At 44.7% G+C, this 17,184-nt stretch overlaps 1 protein-coding gene across 9 annotated transcripts in view; it reads right to left on the bottom strand.

The window, feature by feature from the left end:
* The window catches only part of STK25 (serine/threonine kinase 25), a 407,778-nt gene that overhangs the window by 322,209 nt on the left and 68,385 nt on the right, over positions 1 to 17,184 (bottom strand). For 8 of the 9 annotated variants that reach the window (XM_033957946.1, XM_033957945.1, XM_033957950.1 and 5 more), the window contains exon 2: positions 3,215 to 3,445. In XM_033957946.1, coding sequence (XP_033813837.1) covers positions 3,215 to 3,436 — 222 coding nt within the window. In that variant the 5' untranslated portion in view covers positions 3,437 to 3,445. Of the gene's footprint in view, positions 1 to 3,214; positions 3,446 to 6,814; positions 6,843 to 17,184 lie in introns of those variants that run through there. The other variant, XM_033957948.1, reaches the window with a different exon arrangement.

Raw genomic sequence — 17,184 nt, 5'->3', positions numbered from 1 at the left:
GCAAGACAAATATTTAAATGGAGAATGTATTCCTGAATTTTAAAAAAAACAAACAAACAGGTGATGGCTGTGGGCTGTGACCAGTGAGAATGAGCCAGGAGAGCGGGAATCTAGTCCATAAAAATGAATACAGTAGTCGAGGTTGCAGAACTGCTGAGGAAATATAGAGTTGATCAGTGATGTAATAATGCCTGAAAATCTTGAAGCACCAAAAAGGGCAAATAAAAATCTTACTGGAGAGACTAGGAGCCAAGCAGAAATAGACTAGATGGTAATGCTGTGGATTATGAAAAAGTTTGACCATCAAACCATCTTTGGGAAAACTATAAATAGTATTGAAAAGTGGGCTGGCAAAAACACATAACCCAAAGCTGAAAACAGATGCACAATCTCTCAGCACCAACAAGGAATGAGGTACAAAGTTCAAGTTAAAAGGGAGACACCAAAGACCAAGTACAAGGAACATCATCAAATGAGCAAGAGAACATAATGAGTTCTCTCTTGGTGAAGAACCACTAAAAGACAAAAATAGCCTTCTAAGGTTAAAAAACACACAGCTACCAGTATGCAACTATCAAGAAATACTGGATAGAATCTTTGCATTGAACTAGAAGAGGAAAATTAGCCAGCTACTGTTGGTATAATATATTTGCGTTACTACATAGTGCGTGGAATGCATTACCATCTCTTATTCGTTCAAGTGCAGTTTTTAATACTTTACAGACAGCATAGCGTTGGCTTGTGCAATTATTGGGAGGGAATCCGATGGTTTCTGATCTCTTGGCTTTGCAGGGTAATCCGGCTTTTCTTCCGGGTAGAGACTCTAGGGAGTACAGATTATGGGGAGCAAGAGGAATTTCAAGACTAGAACATATACTGGGAGATGAGGGAGAGCTATTGACCCGTACAGAATTGTTAGCTAAGGTGGGAGAGACTTGGGGAGCGCAGTTTACATGTATACAAGTGGAACATTATCTGAGATCCCTTGACAGAGCACAGTTGAGTTATTGCATTTGGGGGCTAGATTGAGAGAGTTGTTTGCTCAGGAGGAGGGGATGTCTCTTTCGGTGTCTAGTATTCATGCTATTTTGCAAAAACTACAACCAGATAAGGACTACCAGAATATTCGGGAGAAATGGGAGAAAGATTTATAGCTTAATTTGAGACATTGGGATGTTGCCCGTACTTTAAGAGCGACACCTGGGCTGACACCATGTACATAATTCAGCACTTTTGGAAGGGAATAATAAATTATATGTCAAAGATAATTGGAAGATCTTTGCGCTGTTCTCCTTCCCTCTTTATTTTGGATTTGCCAGAAGCTTTTGGCTATTTGCCTAAGGGACATAAGGCGCTGTGTAGGAAAATGAGTCTATTGTCTAGAAAATGTATACTTCAATATTGGACAATCCCTGACCCCCCGAGGATTTGGAATTGGTGGAACCAATTACATCAGTTGGCCATTTGGGAAGCTAGAGATGCTGGAATTACTAGAAAGTGAAAGATGTTGTTTATACAAACCTGGGATTCATATTTGCAAGCTTTACATCCTAAGGGCCTTAGTGCAGTTTTAAGTTGAGTCTTTTAATTGGGCTTTTATTTAGTTGAATGAAAATAATACTGACATGTTTTGATGAGGTGGGGTAGAGTACCATTGGGTGGGGTGGGGAGGGTGTGGAGAGGGGTGGTAGATGTTATTGAAAGGTTCAAACACATAGTCACATATAGATAAAGTGGGGGTTTATTGAAAGTGGAATATGTCTATTTTATTATATATATTATCTTATTATATTTGATGCATTATTGTTGTAATCAATGCCTTGATATTGTATTTGTTGTATTTGATGATGTTTGCATCAATAAAACTGTTTGAATCTAAACAGGAGCTTATATAGTGGGTTCTATAGGAATTGGTTCATTATAAGGCATTCGGAGGAAGCTACCTCTAGAGGTATTTGGGGTTTGTTGCCAAGATGGCGCTGGGTTAGGTCACAGGTGGTAGTGCCTCCTTCCCTTATTTCTAATTTCTTTTCATCTTTATTCCAATATCTTTTATTAACTTTTAAACTTTTTAACTCTTTCATTTATTATACCTAACTTGATTCAAATTTTTCCCCTAACTGTAACTTAATTTTTTAAAAAATCTTATTTCACCTTGTCTGACCATTGGTTCTATAGCCTAACAGTTTCTAATAACTTCGGGATTCTACCTGTTTTGCCGGGTCAATTTTTCTCATCAGTTCCCCGGTGTTTGGTGGTGTGCTATGGTGGTGGAGGGTGGTGGTGGGAGAACCGATGTTCCCTCTGTGCGGCTTGCCGTAGCAAGAGCAGCAAATTACAGAGGAAGTGAGGGGCTCATCCAGCATGTCTGAGAAGGGTGCAGCTGTTCTGCTCAGGATCCGGTCCACTCGACTAGAGGGCCCTGCAGTGATCGGGGAGACCTCTTGGCTTTGTTCCCCTGCTTTTTCAGTCTCCGAGGGCGGTTTGCTGTGTCATTTCTTCCACCAGCTGTAGCAGGGACCCAACGTCACCATAACTCCATCACTTCAAAGGATCTCTGGTGGCCTAATTTCTTTCCTCGACCTGCTGTCTTCGATTACCTCTGAACTTCATCTCTGTCTCTCCATCTGGCAGAGGTTGACTGTCCTGCCTACCATGACTGAGACCTGCTGCGGATGAGCCAACTTCTGCTTCAATGAACCGGCAGCCTTGCATAGAATGGATTGCTTTGCTGTTATTTGAATTGAACTAAAGCTCTACAGATTGTGATCCATTGTGTTTCCCTCCCAGCTTTATTTATCTTTCTTTCCTAGTATATTTGCTTCATGCCAGTTGGGACAGATAGGGAAATTTTATCTACTGCTGCTTTGCATTGAATTGAGCCTAGTTGGACTCTCCATTCCACTTCAGCTTAATTTTTTCTTTTCCTATTCCATCCCTTCTTCCTTCAAGGGGATCTTGCCTTTATTGAGTTTATAATATCTCATTTTCAGGCTGCCTAACAGATTGTGATCCCATCTGGGACAGACAGGGAATATCTTTCAGCCTTATTATTATGTTTTTATTTATCTTTAATGTTAATATCTTCCTTGATGTATTCTTTCTGTACACTGCCTAGAACCGCAAGGCATTGTGCGGAATACAAATAAAGACCTAATGTTATGTTATGAGCAGAATTTATCAGGTTATACAATGGAAGGCATGAGGAACTTACCTTTAGATAAGAACCAAAATAACGGGTTATATAAGGACTATCACACTGGCTGAGCACAGTGATTTCCTGCTGGATGTCCTCAATTTCATCTTCTGCCTCCTCTAGATCAATGATTTTGATGGCCACCACTTCCTTGGTGCGATTATCAATGCCCTTGTACACTTCACCAAAGGAGCCCTTGCCAATCCGCTCCTGCTTAGTAAAGAGCAACTCAGGGTCCATCTGTAAATTCTGCAGCAGGAACATAAAGGAGAGGAGAGACAAAGGAGAGAGAGGTCATTCAATCCATGAAAACCCAATAATTGACTTGTAAAATAACCACGATAGATACCAGTATGTCAAAATGACAAATCACTGCCTCTGTCTTCACCATCCTTCCTGCCAAAGGTTTTCTATTTCCTCTATTATTATTTATATATGGCTATGAGATTGATTGATTTATTTGTTCGTTCGATTTAGCTCGTCCTCCCAAAGGAGCCCAGAATGGGTTACAAAGTACATCCACAATATAATCGAGACAGGACAGAGATGACATAATTTACATAATTAATATAGACATGACTATAAAACATATACACTAAGCAGCATCTGGTGAGAGTAGGTGGCATAGGTGCGCTGACTCTGAATGGCATTACTGGATGCATGTCCTTAAGGCGCTGGGCTTGTGAACAGGAAGGTTTTCACAGCCTTCCTGAAGCTCCAAAGCCCACCTAGTGTTCTAACAAATGGGGGATGGTGTGCCATAGTCTGGTTATGAAATATGAGTAGGAGCATTTGCGGGCTGTTCCAGTTTTGAGGGAGCAGCCAGGAAGTATGGTCAGTCATTTTAATCCTCAAGACCTCAGTCATCACTTTGGGAAGTAGATTTGTAGTTTAGTTTTCATGTAGTGTGGAATCGTTTCATGGAAGATTTTGAAGGTGCATCGTTTTTGAATGGGCAGCCAGTGCATAAAGCTAATGCAGGCGGAACGTTGTAGCGGATACCTAGGTTTTTCAGGAGGCAGATTGCAGCATTTTGCACCCTTTGTAGGCGGAAGAGAGTATTGGTAGATGGTAGAGAAACTGATAAAGGACCGCATCATCGATCACCTTTACGGACACAAACTGATGAGGACCAGCCAGCACGGCTTCAGCAAAGGAAGGTCTTGCTTGACAAACTTACTGCACTTCTTCAAAGGAGTAAATAGGCAGATGGACAAGGGTGACCTAGTTGACATCGTATTTCAGAAGGCATTCAACAAGGTCCCATGAACATCTACTTTGAAAAATTGCGAGCTATGGAATCGAGGGCAATATACTCACGTGGATTAAAAACTGGTCGGTGGATATGAAACAGAGAGTGGGGGTAAATGGACAATACTCAGACTGTTTATTCAAAAGACTAAACACACGCAAAAAGCAGATATCACATTTTCCAATATACAGCAAGTACAAAACAACCTACAAACAGAACCATGGAAATATGTGGAATCCAAACTTGTGTTCTTATAGCCCGGACCCAGCTATTCCTCACCCCAGTAAGAGCTCCACCCCTACCCCAACCCTGTCACCCGCCCACCAACCGCCATCCCCCCACCCCCCAAAACCCACCCTCAACTCACTGGCAATAAAGGAACCACTGGCTTCTGCAATCTATTGACCACTTGGCTTTTGATCATGGGGGTAAAGTAACCAAATAGGAGGCCCAAACAGACAAGAAAAGCTTACTCCTGGAATGAGAAAACCGAGCTGACAGATTCCCATACCATTAAAAGATGAAATTTATTGCGCCAATACCAGAAGGTGGGTGGTACAGGGCAGGGAGGGGGGACAGGGTGCAGAGCCTGGCAGGGCACTTGAATATTAAGCCCCCCCTCCACCTTATATTCAAGTCAAACATTTTTCCTCCTTTTGGGGGGGGAAAATGGAGGTCTCTGCTCATATTCGAGTATGGTAATCTCTTTTATTTGCATTCTTAGCTACCGCCACAGCACATTGAGCAGAGAGTTTCAATGTATACTCAACTAGGACAACTAGATCCTGTTCCTGGGCAGCGACACCTAACATGGAACCCTGCATCCAGTAGCTATAGTTCGGGTTATTCTTTCCCACATGCATCACTTTGCATTTGCTCACAATAAAAGTCATCTGCCATTTTGATGCCCATCCCCTTTACCCTACTTTGGTTTTCTCCTGATGGGTGTGGAATCTACACCATGCATAGATATATTTAAAAAAAAAAAAAAAAAAAATTCTTCCTTTCCTTGTTAGTCACTTGATCAAAGTACAAATTTCAGCATATTCTGACTAACCTGTAGGGAAACTGACATTCTCTTAATGTGTCACTTCACCTTGAAATGATAACGACTTACAGGTTCCAATTAAATATCTTGTTTGAACTTGAGATAAGTTAGCAAATAAGCCATTTCTATTTACCTAATCAACAATTTCTCTTCTGAAATCAAACACATGTACAAATGCAAATAGGTTTTCCTCATTTTTCACCCTTCTGGAGCAGTCATACTATCTCTTATCCCTTCCCGTCACTCCCACGCCTTTTCTTTACTAGGGTCAGATGTTAAAAAGCATACTGTTTGAGTAAGGCTTGTTGTGGCCAGTCTATTGAGTAACTGCAGTCTTTAATGTTCAAGAGGGGGTTCTCAGTGGCTTTTACCAATAGCAGTAACAGCCACAGAGAATCCTATACTAATGCATTACAAGAAGTTCATTAGTATTAAAATGAGCACTCTGTGTAATGTACAGCAAGGAGCACCATCTTTAGCATACAAACTTTAAAAGGCAGGTCTGAGCTCTCGGGACCAGATGCACGAACTCCAGCAACCTGGTGGAAAACACCATTTTTTTTTTTTTTTGGGGGGGGGTGTTCATTTTATTGATGATGCTCAGCACAAATAGCAAGCAAATTACATAAATGCTATTTGCACTGAGTATGGTGGTGAAAGGAGAAGGAACTGTGCTTGGCACCTGCATTAGGCACAGCTCTTGTGCACAGGCCCAGTACAGTGCAAGGCTGTATTCACGGAGCTCCAGTAAGCAGCAGTAAACAGGAAAAAAAAACCTTCCAGCCACAACTGAAGCATCTTTTGCTGTGGCAAATTCTGAAATCTTTTTTTTGTTTGTTTTAATTTGATTTTTTTAATGCGATTAGGATGCAGCTGTCGTTCACATTTATGTGCATGTGTCCTGCGTCTATGGCAGTGTCTCTCAAACTTTCTTGAGCCGGGGCACATTAAAGGTAGTGGCCACAGCTTGAGGCACACAGAAGTGCGTGGATGTCGCCATGATGACATCACGCATAAGCATGACATCATCATGTTGATGGCCACGCATGTGCAGAAGCCCTTCAGATGGGCCCTGAGACACCAGTAGGGTTTGCCAGCAGGGAAGAGGGCCAGAGAGGAGAGGCACTGGCGCCAGCTGATTGCCTACAGCAGTGTGTCTCAACTACTTCAAGCTAAGTACCTCCTAAGTCTAACAAATATCAACTGAGTACCCCAACCACAGACCTCCCTAGACCCACCCAAGCTCACACAGCAGATATAAATTCTCAAAACTGACACATTTCAATCACTATATTGAAAATAAAATCATTTTACCTACCGGTGATCCTCTGCAGGCTGCAGTAATTAGCTTTAAAGGTGAGACCAGGAGGCCAGGGGAGAAGCCGGAGGACCCCAGAGAGAAGGGGGAAACATGCAGGCCTTCAGTGATTTGGGCAGCGCTGGCGCTGTACTGCATAGGGAAGTCAGCTGGCAGGCGCCTCTCTTCCTCCTCAGTGTGCCGCAGCATACTTGGAATCTCAGGAAGCACCCTAGTGTGCCTTGGCACACAGTTTGAGATACACTGGTCTATGGTCACAATGCAGCTGTTAAAACACGGGACATCATATACTCGAAAAACATGCACAGAGCTCCTAAGAAAAATGCTCCTGCCGAACCTACCAACAACTAGAGCCTGCCAGAAATGTTTGCACAGTAAGAGGTGGGCGTTCCCTGTTGAGCATTATAAGGGGTGCTTATTTTAATACTAAATGAACTCCTTGTATATATTTGCATAGGATTCTCAGTTGGCTGCTACCTCTAATCAGTAAAAGCCTCCAATTACCCTTTTGAGTATTAAAGGCAGAGGTAACTCTAAAGCTAGACTGGCTATAGCCAGCCTTACTCAAATGGTATGCTTTTGAAAATCTACCCTTTGTAGCCTTACTTTCCTGTCAATACCCAAGCGCAAATTGGCTCAGACAGAAAAGTAAGGCTAGAGCTTAGACCCACAAAAAAATCCCCTCCGATCCCTCCTCCCATTGAGTCTGCCGCCGCCAAGTCCTCTAATCCCCTTCCCACCGAGCCTGCCACCACCGAGCCCTCCGATCTCCTTCCTGATGAGCTTGCGTCACCGAGTCCTCCGAGCCCCCCTCCCACCAAGTTTGCCACCAAGTTCCTTCTCCCTCCAAGCCCCAAAAACCTGGTGGTCTAGTGGACCAATAACCCCCCCCCCCACCAGCTCAAGGGCCATGCCCCCTGCATACCTTCTATAGGCCAAAAAAAAGATGCGACCACGCCCTCTGCCACAAAGTCTACCTCTTCAAAATGGGTCTAAATACCATAAGAGGAGAAACTCCTCATATGGTATTTAGGCCCCCACCCCTTGCAGGGGCAATGCCGCCATTTTGAATGGACAGGCCCCGAGACAGGAGGCGTGGGCATCCCTCTTGCCAGTCTTCTATAGAAGGCACCAAGAGCAGGGGCAGGGGTCCCAGAATGAACCACCAGGCAGGGGCATGGCCCAAGCCCACTAGACCACCAGGCCTTCAGGGCTCGGCGGCAGCTCATCAAACTATCAACCGAACGAGAAGAGATTTTACTGGATTTCAAACTCCCTCCATTAATTTTAACCTGGCTCAACAACTTCTGATGCCCATACCCCAGGATCCCAAAACACATACAGAAAACTTTCCTTCAGATCCTAAACCTTTCCCTTCCATCCTAATTCCCTGCTTTCCAGCTCCCTGGTACACTTCAGACCCCTAGATGGAATAAAGATAGGAGAAATAGGGTTGAAATCTGGAGGAAGGCTTTCAAAGATTCTATGTATGTCATTTGGAAAACAAAAAATGGAGGAACTGGAACAGTTTGTTCGGTGGTTTAATCTCCAGCATGATAAAATTGAAGTGGAGATGAGAGAGAAGTTGGACCTGGGGTGGTGTGGAGGAAGAGGGAAAGAGATACTTGACGGGAGAACTGTTGGGAAGAGAAAGGGAGAAATGGTGGACCCGGGGAAGGCAGGCAGGCAGGGGGAAATATGGGATGGGGGCAGTTGGAAAGAGAAAGAAGTTGGATTTGGGGATGGAAGGGAGTGAGGGAGAAATGTTAGGTCTCTGGATGGATGGCAGAGAGATGCAGAATCTCTCTTTTTCCCCCTCCATTTCATTGTTCAGCATCAAGGGGGGAGGGAAGAAGAAAAACAGAAAAGAGAGAGAGCAAAATGTTGGACCATGGGGATAGAGGAGCAGAGATGGACCCATAGGAGGACAGGAGGGAAGAGAGCTGGGATAAGAAGATGCTAGGAGATGGAAAGAAAAGGATAGGGAATTATAACCTGACCAAAGGAGAGATGGAGGGGGATTCTTAAAGTGGTGAGCCAGGTGGATGAGGTCAAAAGGGAGATGACAAGATGAGTGACAGAGCAGTGAGTACAGTGGTAGAAAGTGGTAATGGGGAGTAGATAGCAGGAAATAGGAGGCTGGGAAAGGAGTGAGATGGGAAATGGGAGAGTTAGGAACTGAGAGAAGATAGAGAATTAAGAGGTAGCTGAACATTTAAAAAGAAGAAGGGTGAGAAAGAAGGCAAGATTTGAGTAGACAAGAGGCAATAAAGAAAAGAAAAAGTTAAGAAAACTGAAAAGGAAAAAATCAATACGTTGGAGATAGGCCTAAGAAGGAAATGGAACGAGAGAAGAGGAGAAAAAAATAGACAGCAGACACTCGAAAGAGAATTAGTTGAAGACAGACAAAAAGCAGAAAGAGAATCTGGGACCAAGATGATGAAAAACAAAACATCCAGACAACAAGGTAGAAAAAAAAAAGTTTTATTTTGAATTTATTAACTGTAATATATTAGCTTTGGGATATGTGCATCACAATTATTTTTGTATTCAGTGGCGTAGTCATATATAGCTGATTTGGGGAAGGGACTGGAGCCCAAAATGAGTGGATGGGCACCAAAGTTTCTTCCTGCCTGAGTGCAATTTATAAATACTAGAGCTAGTGGGGATTCCCAAGCCCTGCCACTAAAGACATCTTCCTCCAGTCTTGCAACCCAAAATCTCCAAGCTTTGCAGCCAATGGCAATATCCTCAAGCTGCCACTGCTTTCATGCATGTATGCATGAATGCCAAGGGGGGGCAGGGAGGAGGGAAGGCAGCCACTCTGCAATATTGCTGCCAGCTGCAGAACTTGGGAAGTTGGAGGGGGAGGAGGTGGCCATCAGTTGGTGAGGCTTGGGGATCCCTACCAGTTACAGCAGGGGAGATATTCATTTTGAGGGAGCCTAAGCTCAAAGTGGGAGGCCCAAAAAAGCAGTAATATTTACCCTGATTAAACGATCCTCCACGTGTGCTGCTGACAGCTGATTCAGCATCCCCACTCTGATGAGGCTCACCGTAGCTGTAATAGAAGTGAATGGGAAAACCAGGAGCGTGCATCCCTGCTCAGAGTGGGGATGTGAAAGCCTGTGGCTGCTCCCACTGTCAGCGGTACATGTGGAGGATCACTCATTCAGGAAAAGCATTACTGCTTTTTTGGGGTCCTCTCCAAAGTGTCCCTTTAATGAAGGTTTATTATTAGATACATACATCTTCTATATTAGTGATTGCAAATTTGGGACCTGCTCAACCTTTTTTTTTGCTCATCAGCTAGTGTTAGTGTTTGTGCAAAAAAAAATTTTCTGGGGCCGCACAATCGTGAAGTCTCAAAAACATGTATAAATCTTATAAACCATAAAAATCAAAAAAGGAGACACAGCTTGCATGAAAGTGTGGGGCATATTAGTCAAAGACCCCCTAGGGCAAAGTGCACAATATACTCAGATGTAAATCAGAAAGGCTGGTCAAAGAATCAGAAGTCCAACTTATCAGTACTTATTGAAGCAGACAATAGGCAACTCAGCAACTCAAACGGCAGGTTCCAGGAACAGAAAGTGGATTTACAAGGAAAAGAGATTATGTACTTACCCTGGTAAACTCTTTTCCAGTAGATAGTTGAGACATTCTAGACCAGGGGTGGGCAACTCCGGTCCTCGAGGGCTGGAATCCAGTCGAGTTTTCAGGATTTCCCCAATGAATATGCATTGAAAGCAGTGAATACAAATAGATCTCATGCATATTCATTGGGGAAATCCTGAAAACCCAACTGGATTCCAGCCGAGAGTCAGAGTTGCCCACCCCTATACTAGACAGTAGGGTTATTGCCCCATAACCGTGTGCTGCTGTAGAAGGAATCCACTCCGGATTTTTTACGCTGCCTCTGTTATACTTCATTGGGCTTTCTAGCTCCACCTTCAGTCAGTACCCAAGAACGTAGAGCCACCTAGTACACATGAAGTAGAGGCACCTGTAGCAACAGGCCTAAACAAATTGTTCTGTTCAAAAGTAACTAAACAGTACCATTAACTGCCAACACTGGCTTCAAAGGAGCTCAGAAACTACTCCCCAATAACTTGAAACATATATACAATTCTTACCAGCCCCCAAGGGCTGACAGACATCCAAGAATCAGCTTGGAGAAGCATAAACAAACTGAAAATTGTAAGCAGGGGCAGGAAGGACAGTAAGGGAGTCTGGAATGTCTCACCTATCTACTGGAAAAGAGCTTACCAGGCTAAGTACATAATCTCTTTTTCCAATGCAATAGGCGAGATATTCTAGACAGTAGGGACATACAAAACCAGTCCCCCAAAAAGTGAGGACGGGCTTGCTGCAACAACCCTTAAGACCAAGGACCCAAAGGCACAGACCTGTCTTGCCACTCTGTCCACACTGTAGGAGAGACAGATCTAGCTTCTGCCCATGAAGAAGCCACACTCCTGGTAAAATGTGCCTTATCGGAAACATGAGACTGTTTCCTCAAAAGAATGTAGGCTGATGACTGAATGAGTCAGCACAAACAGATGGTCAGAGAGAGGAAACTCATTGGTGACCTCCAAATAATGCAGAAGAACTCTGCGCATATCCAGTTTCTTCAACAGGTGGTCCTGTGTCCTGGAACCTGTCAGTTGAAAGGCAGGCAAACATACTTCCTGATTGACATGAAAAGCTGAAACAACCTTCAGAAGGTAGGAAGGAAGGAACCGTCAAATCCAAACTTAAAACCATCCTATTCCACGACGCTTTCGATATGGATTAACTCCTTCCTACTGAATAATACAAAACTAGAAGAGCCGCCCCTCTCTTTTTGTGTTTACCATCCCCCTAACTTTCCTCTTAAATTTTATTGTAACTTTCTTCCCTTCTCCCACTTCTCCACTTGTCTCCTGTACGTCTAAGTCTGTCTTCTCCATACTCAATATTTTTAAATTAAGTTTCTTTATTTTGGTTTTTCATTATTATAAACCATCTAGATACCCGTGATGGACGGTATAACAAAAATTAATAAACTTGGAAACTTGGTCCGAAGGGAAACCTCTTTCTTCCAAAAAACGGAGGAAAGGGTCCCTGCAAGATAAAGCCTGCAGTTCTGATACGCAACATGACAAAAAGCACAGTTATATGGACAGCAGACAGCTATTCTAACATATGGGTGATGTCATCGACGGAGCCCGGATGCGGACGCCTCACAAGCAGACTTGCTTGAAAAAACTCGAAGTTTTGAGTCGCCCACATCGCGCATGCGCGAGAGCCTTCCTGCCCAGCGCAGGATACGTCTCCTCAGTTCAGATAGCTAGCAGAGAAGCCAACCCGGGGAGGTGGGTGGGTTGTGAGAATAGCTGCCTGCTGTCCCTGGATAACACCTTTTACGGTAAGTAACTGTGCTTTATCCCTGGACAAGCAGGCAGGTATTCTCACATATGGGTGACCTCCAAGCTAACCAGAATGGGATGGTGGGAGTGTTGGCAATTTAGGAGAATAAATGTTGAAATACTGTTTGGCCAAACTGTCCATCCCATCTGGAGAAAGTATCCAGACAATAGTGAGAAGTGAAGGTATGAACCGAGGACCAAGTAGCAGCTCTACAAATTTCCTCAATAGGTGTAGATCTGAGGAAAGCTACTGAAGCTGCCATTGCTCTGACTTTATGGGCTGTGACTTTACTGTGAAGGGGTAATCCAACCTGGGCATAGCAGAAAGAGATACAAGCCGCCATCCAGTTGGAGATGGTACACTTAGAAATAGGATGGCCCAACTTATTTGGATCGAAGGAAACAAAAAGTTGAGGAGCAGTTCTGTGTGGTTTGGTGCGTTCCAAGTAGAAGGCCAAAGCACGTTTACAGTCCAGAGTATGAAGAGCTGATTCTCCAGGATGAGAATGAGGCTTTGGAAAAAACACTGGAAGTACGATGGATTGGTTGAGATGAAATTCCGAGACCACTTTAGGTAGTAATTTAGGATGAGTACAAAGAACCACCTTGTCATGATGAAATACAGTGAATGGTGGGTCAGTAACTAAAGCTTGCAGTTCACTGACTCTTCGAGCAGAAGTGAGGGCTATGAGAAACACCTCTTTCCAAGTGAGATACTTCAGATGAGCCTTATCAATTGGTTCAAATGGAGGCTTCATGAGTTGAGTAAGGACAACATTGAGGTCCCAAACCACAGGAGGCTGAGAGGAAGTTTAACATTGAAGAGTCCTTTCATGAATTTGGAAACCACTGGATGAGCAGAGAGGGGTTTCCCTTCAATAGGCTGATGGAAAGCCACAATTGCACTGAGATGGACTTGGATAGATGTAGACTTGAGGCCAGAATTGGATAAGTGCAACAGGTAGTCCAAAACAGAAGATAAGAAGGAATGCTGAGGCTCCTTATGATGAGAAAAACACCATGTAGAAAATCTAGTCCACTTTTGGTGATAGCATTGTCTAGTGATAGGATTCCTAGAAGCTTCTAAAACATCTCTTACAGATTGAGAAAACTGAAGAGGAGTTACGTTGAAAGGTACCAAGCTGTCAGGTGTAGAGAATGCAGGTTGGGATGAAGCAGAGAAGGAAAAACAGGTAGAAGCTATGGCTCCCTGCTGCTGAATTGAAGTAGAAGGGAGTACCAAGGTTGACATTGCCACCGAGGAGCGATTAGAATCATGGTGGCATGATCGCTCTTCAACTTGACCAGAGTCTTGAGAATGAGAGGAAATAGAGGGAATGCGTAGAGGAAGAGATTCGTCCATTCCAGAAGAAAAGCATCTGCCTCGAGGCAAAACTGGAGCAAAACTGAGGCAGTTTGAAGTTGTGGGGAGCCACAAAGAGGTCAATGTGTGAAAAAATGTGATGAAGGGGCAAGGAATGGAGAGTCCATTCGTGAGGTTGCAGAAGATGACTCAAGTTGTCCGCCAAGCAATTCTTCACCCCTTGAATGTAGACATCTTTGAGAAAGATGCTGCGGCGGATTGCCCAGCCCCAAACCTTCAGAGCTTCTTGACAAAGGGAGGCAGATCCTATCCCTCCTTGTTTGTTGACATAATACATGGCGATTTGTTGTCCGTCCGGATGAGGACTACCTGGTCGCGAAGATGTTGAAAAGCGTTGAGAGCCTTGAAAATCGCTCTGAGTTCCAACAGATTGATGTCACACTGATGATCCATACTGGTCCAGTGGCCTTGAGTACGGAGACCATCGAGATGAGCGCCCCAAGCGTAGGTCGAAGAGTCTGTCGTGAGGACCTTCTGATGAAGGGGCATTTGAAAAAGCAAGCCTCTGGAAAGAGTGGAAGAGAGCATCCACCAACGGAGAGACATCTTCAAGGAAGGAGTGACTGAAATGTGTCGAGAAGGAGGGTCGCAAACTTGCGTCCATTGAGATGCCAGGATCCACTGAGGAATTCTGAGGTGAAGTCTGGAGGCCATGTGGAGGTACTGTGGAGGCCATGTGACCCAGAAGTACCATCATGTGTCTCGCTGAGATGGAAGTGCGGGAAGCCACTGTATGACAGAGTTGAAGAAGAGCTTCTAGACGTTGTTGTGGAAGGAATGCTCCGAGTTGGACAGTGTCCAGAACAGCTCCAATGAATTGTAGATTCTGAGAGGGCTGAAGTTGAGACTTGGGAAAGTTGATTTCAAATCCCAAACTTTGTAGGAACCAGGTAGTCCGTTGGGTCGTTACAATAACCACTTGAGATATTGAATCTTTGATGAGCCAGTTGTCGAGGTAGGGAAATACCTGAAGACCATGGTTTCGGAGAGCTGCCGCTACCACTACCAGGCACTTGGTGAACACTCTGGGAGACGAGGCCAGGCCAAAGGGTAGTACTCTGTATTGATAATGCAGATTCCCCACCCGAAATCTGAGGTATTGACGGGAGGCCGGATGAATGGGGATATGAGTGTAGGCCTCCTTGAGATCCATAGAGCATAACCAGTCGTTCTGCTCGAGAAGGGGATAAAGAGATGCCAGGGACAACATTCAAAACTTTTCTTTGACTAAAAATTTGTTGAGAGCCCTGAGATCCAGAATGGGCCACAGATCGCCCATCTTCTTCGGAACAAGGAAGTAACGGGAGTAAAACCCCCTGTTCTGCTGTTCCAAGGGAACTGGTTCGATGGCATGGAGAGAAAACAGAGCTTGAGCTTCCTGAAGAAGAAGGGCGGTCTGGGATGGATTGGAAGGATACTCTCTTGGAGGAAGCTCTGGTGGAACCTGAGTGAAATGAAGAGAGTATCCTTCTCTGATGATGATAAGTACCCAGAGGTCGGATATAGTTATCGTCCATCGGTTGTAAAAATGATGGAGACAACCTCCTATAGGGGGAAAAGGAGACAGAGACAGAACGGTGAAGGTTATGCTCTGAAATAAACAGTCAAAAAGGCTGAGAAGCCTTAGGTGCAGCAGAAGGTTGGGGTTTCTGTTGCTTCTGAGGTTGCTGTTTTTTCAGAGGAGGGCGAGTATAAGGAGTCGGCTTTGGAGCAAAACACTTTTGATAGATAAGAGCAGGGCGTGCAGGCTTGGCAGGAGCTGGCTTTGGCTTAGGTCTGACTATAGAAGCAAATGATTTTTCATGGTCAATTTCTTGGTGGCTGCCTCGATGGATTCATCAAAGAGGTCGTTGCCTTCACAAGGAATGTTAGCCAAGCGATCTTGAAGGTTAGAGTCCATGTCAATGGTACGAAGCCAAGCAAGACGATGCATAGCTACAGAGCAAGCAGCCGCTCGGGCAGATAACTCGAAGGCATCATTAGATGATTGGAGGAGATGCAGACGTAATTGAGATAAAGAAGCAAATGACTTCCTGAAACTCAAAATGCATTTGGGTATCCAAATAATTCAAAAACTTTGGTAGAAGAGAAATCAGGAATTCAAAGTAAGTGATGAATTGAAAATTATAGTTGAGGACTTTAGAGGACATCATAGCATTCTGGTAGATGCAACGTCCGAATTTGTCCATAGTTTTCCCTTCTCTTCCAGGAGGGACGGTGGCGTAAACCTTGGAAGGATGGGACCTTTTCAAGGAGGACTCGACGAGCAGGGATTGTTGAGATAACTGAGAGTTGTCAAACCCTTTGCGATACACAGTCTTATATCTAGAGTCCAATTTTCCTGGAACAGCCGGTATAGAAAAAGGTGTTTCCATGCAACGACCAAAAGTCTGATTCAAAAGCTTATGAAGTGGAAGCTTAAGAGACTCTGCCAGAGGTTGAGGAAGATGCATGACTTCAAGATACTCCTTAGAAAATTTGGAGCCAGTATCAAATTGAATATCCAAGTCTACAGCCATCTGTCACAGGAAAGACGAGAAAGATAGCTGATCTGCCAATGCTTTGCCTAAAAAAGGACTCGAGGACGTCGAGGCAGCCTGTGTCGAAGATGACGCTTCGGCAGGGAAAAAGGCATCAAAGTAACCCGGTGACTTGGACGAGGCAATTGAGACCGGGACATCCTCAAGGTCCGGCATCAGAGACCTCGAGCGAGGAGTCGGTGGTCTGGTCGAGGTTGGAGTAGATCGAGGCTTCGAGGAAGATGGTCTGTCGTGAGAAGAAGAACTATATCTGGAAGGATGCCTCGATGAAGGCCTCAATGTCGGTGAGAACTGTGTCTGGACGCAGATCTCGAGGATCGAGGAGACTTCGCCTCGGAGACGGAAGCAGCCGTAGCTATCAAAGAATGGATAGGACTGGAGGCTGTAGATCGAAGCTCCAGAGGCTTGATGGAGGAACCTTGATGCACTCCCAAAGACTCTGCTCCTTGTATAGAGTGTGAGGATTCCTGTCGAGGCACTCGCAAAGAATCTGCTCCTTGCTTCACGTGCTTGGATACCAAACCAGAACTCACAGAGACTCTGCTCCCTGCAAAGAGTGTGTAAGCTCAGACTGATGCAAAGGAAGTGGCTCAACCTAGCGGGAGTCTGCTGAATGCCCAGGCTGGATAAGAGGAAGCAGTTTGGGTCCCATATTAGTAAGGAACTGAATAAACTGCTTCTCTAACATGGTCTGGAAAGAAGCCGGCAAGGATGGATCCGCGTCTGAAACCGGACCATCTGCTTTGGCTGGAGGTTCCTTCGAGGTAGTGTGAGTGTGCTTTGACCTGGGAGTCTTAGCCACTTAGCCACTTTAATCACCACCGGCGGAACTGACTGCTGAGCTATCTGACCTAAGGAAACAGGGGAAGATACAGCAGATGACGTCGAAGCAAGAGCCGCTGCAAATGACGAAGGTCTGATGAGGCTCGAGGTGGAAGCAGTAGGCGCAGAAGGAGCCTCGGTGGGAGTCGAGACCGAAGATGCCTTCGAAGTCGAGAGATCCGTATAAGACTTCATCTCGAAGAGCTTGTCCAC

Source organism: Geotrypetes seraphini, chromosome 9 (assembly GCF_902459505.1).
Source record: "Geotrypetes seraphini chromosome 9, aGeoSer1.1, whole genome shotgun sequence".
NCBI lineage: Eukaryota > Metazoa > Chordata > Amphibia > Gymnophiona > Dermophiidae > Geotrypetes > Geotrypetes seraphini.
The sequence above is the reverse complement of the archived record's forward strand: the minus strand, read 5'-3'. Positions and strand labels throughout refer to the sequence as shown.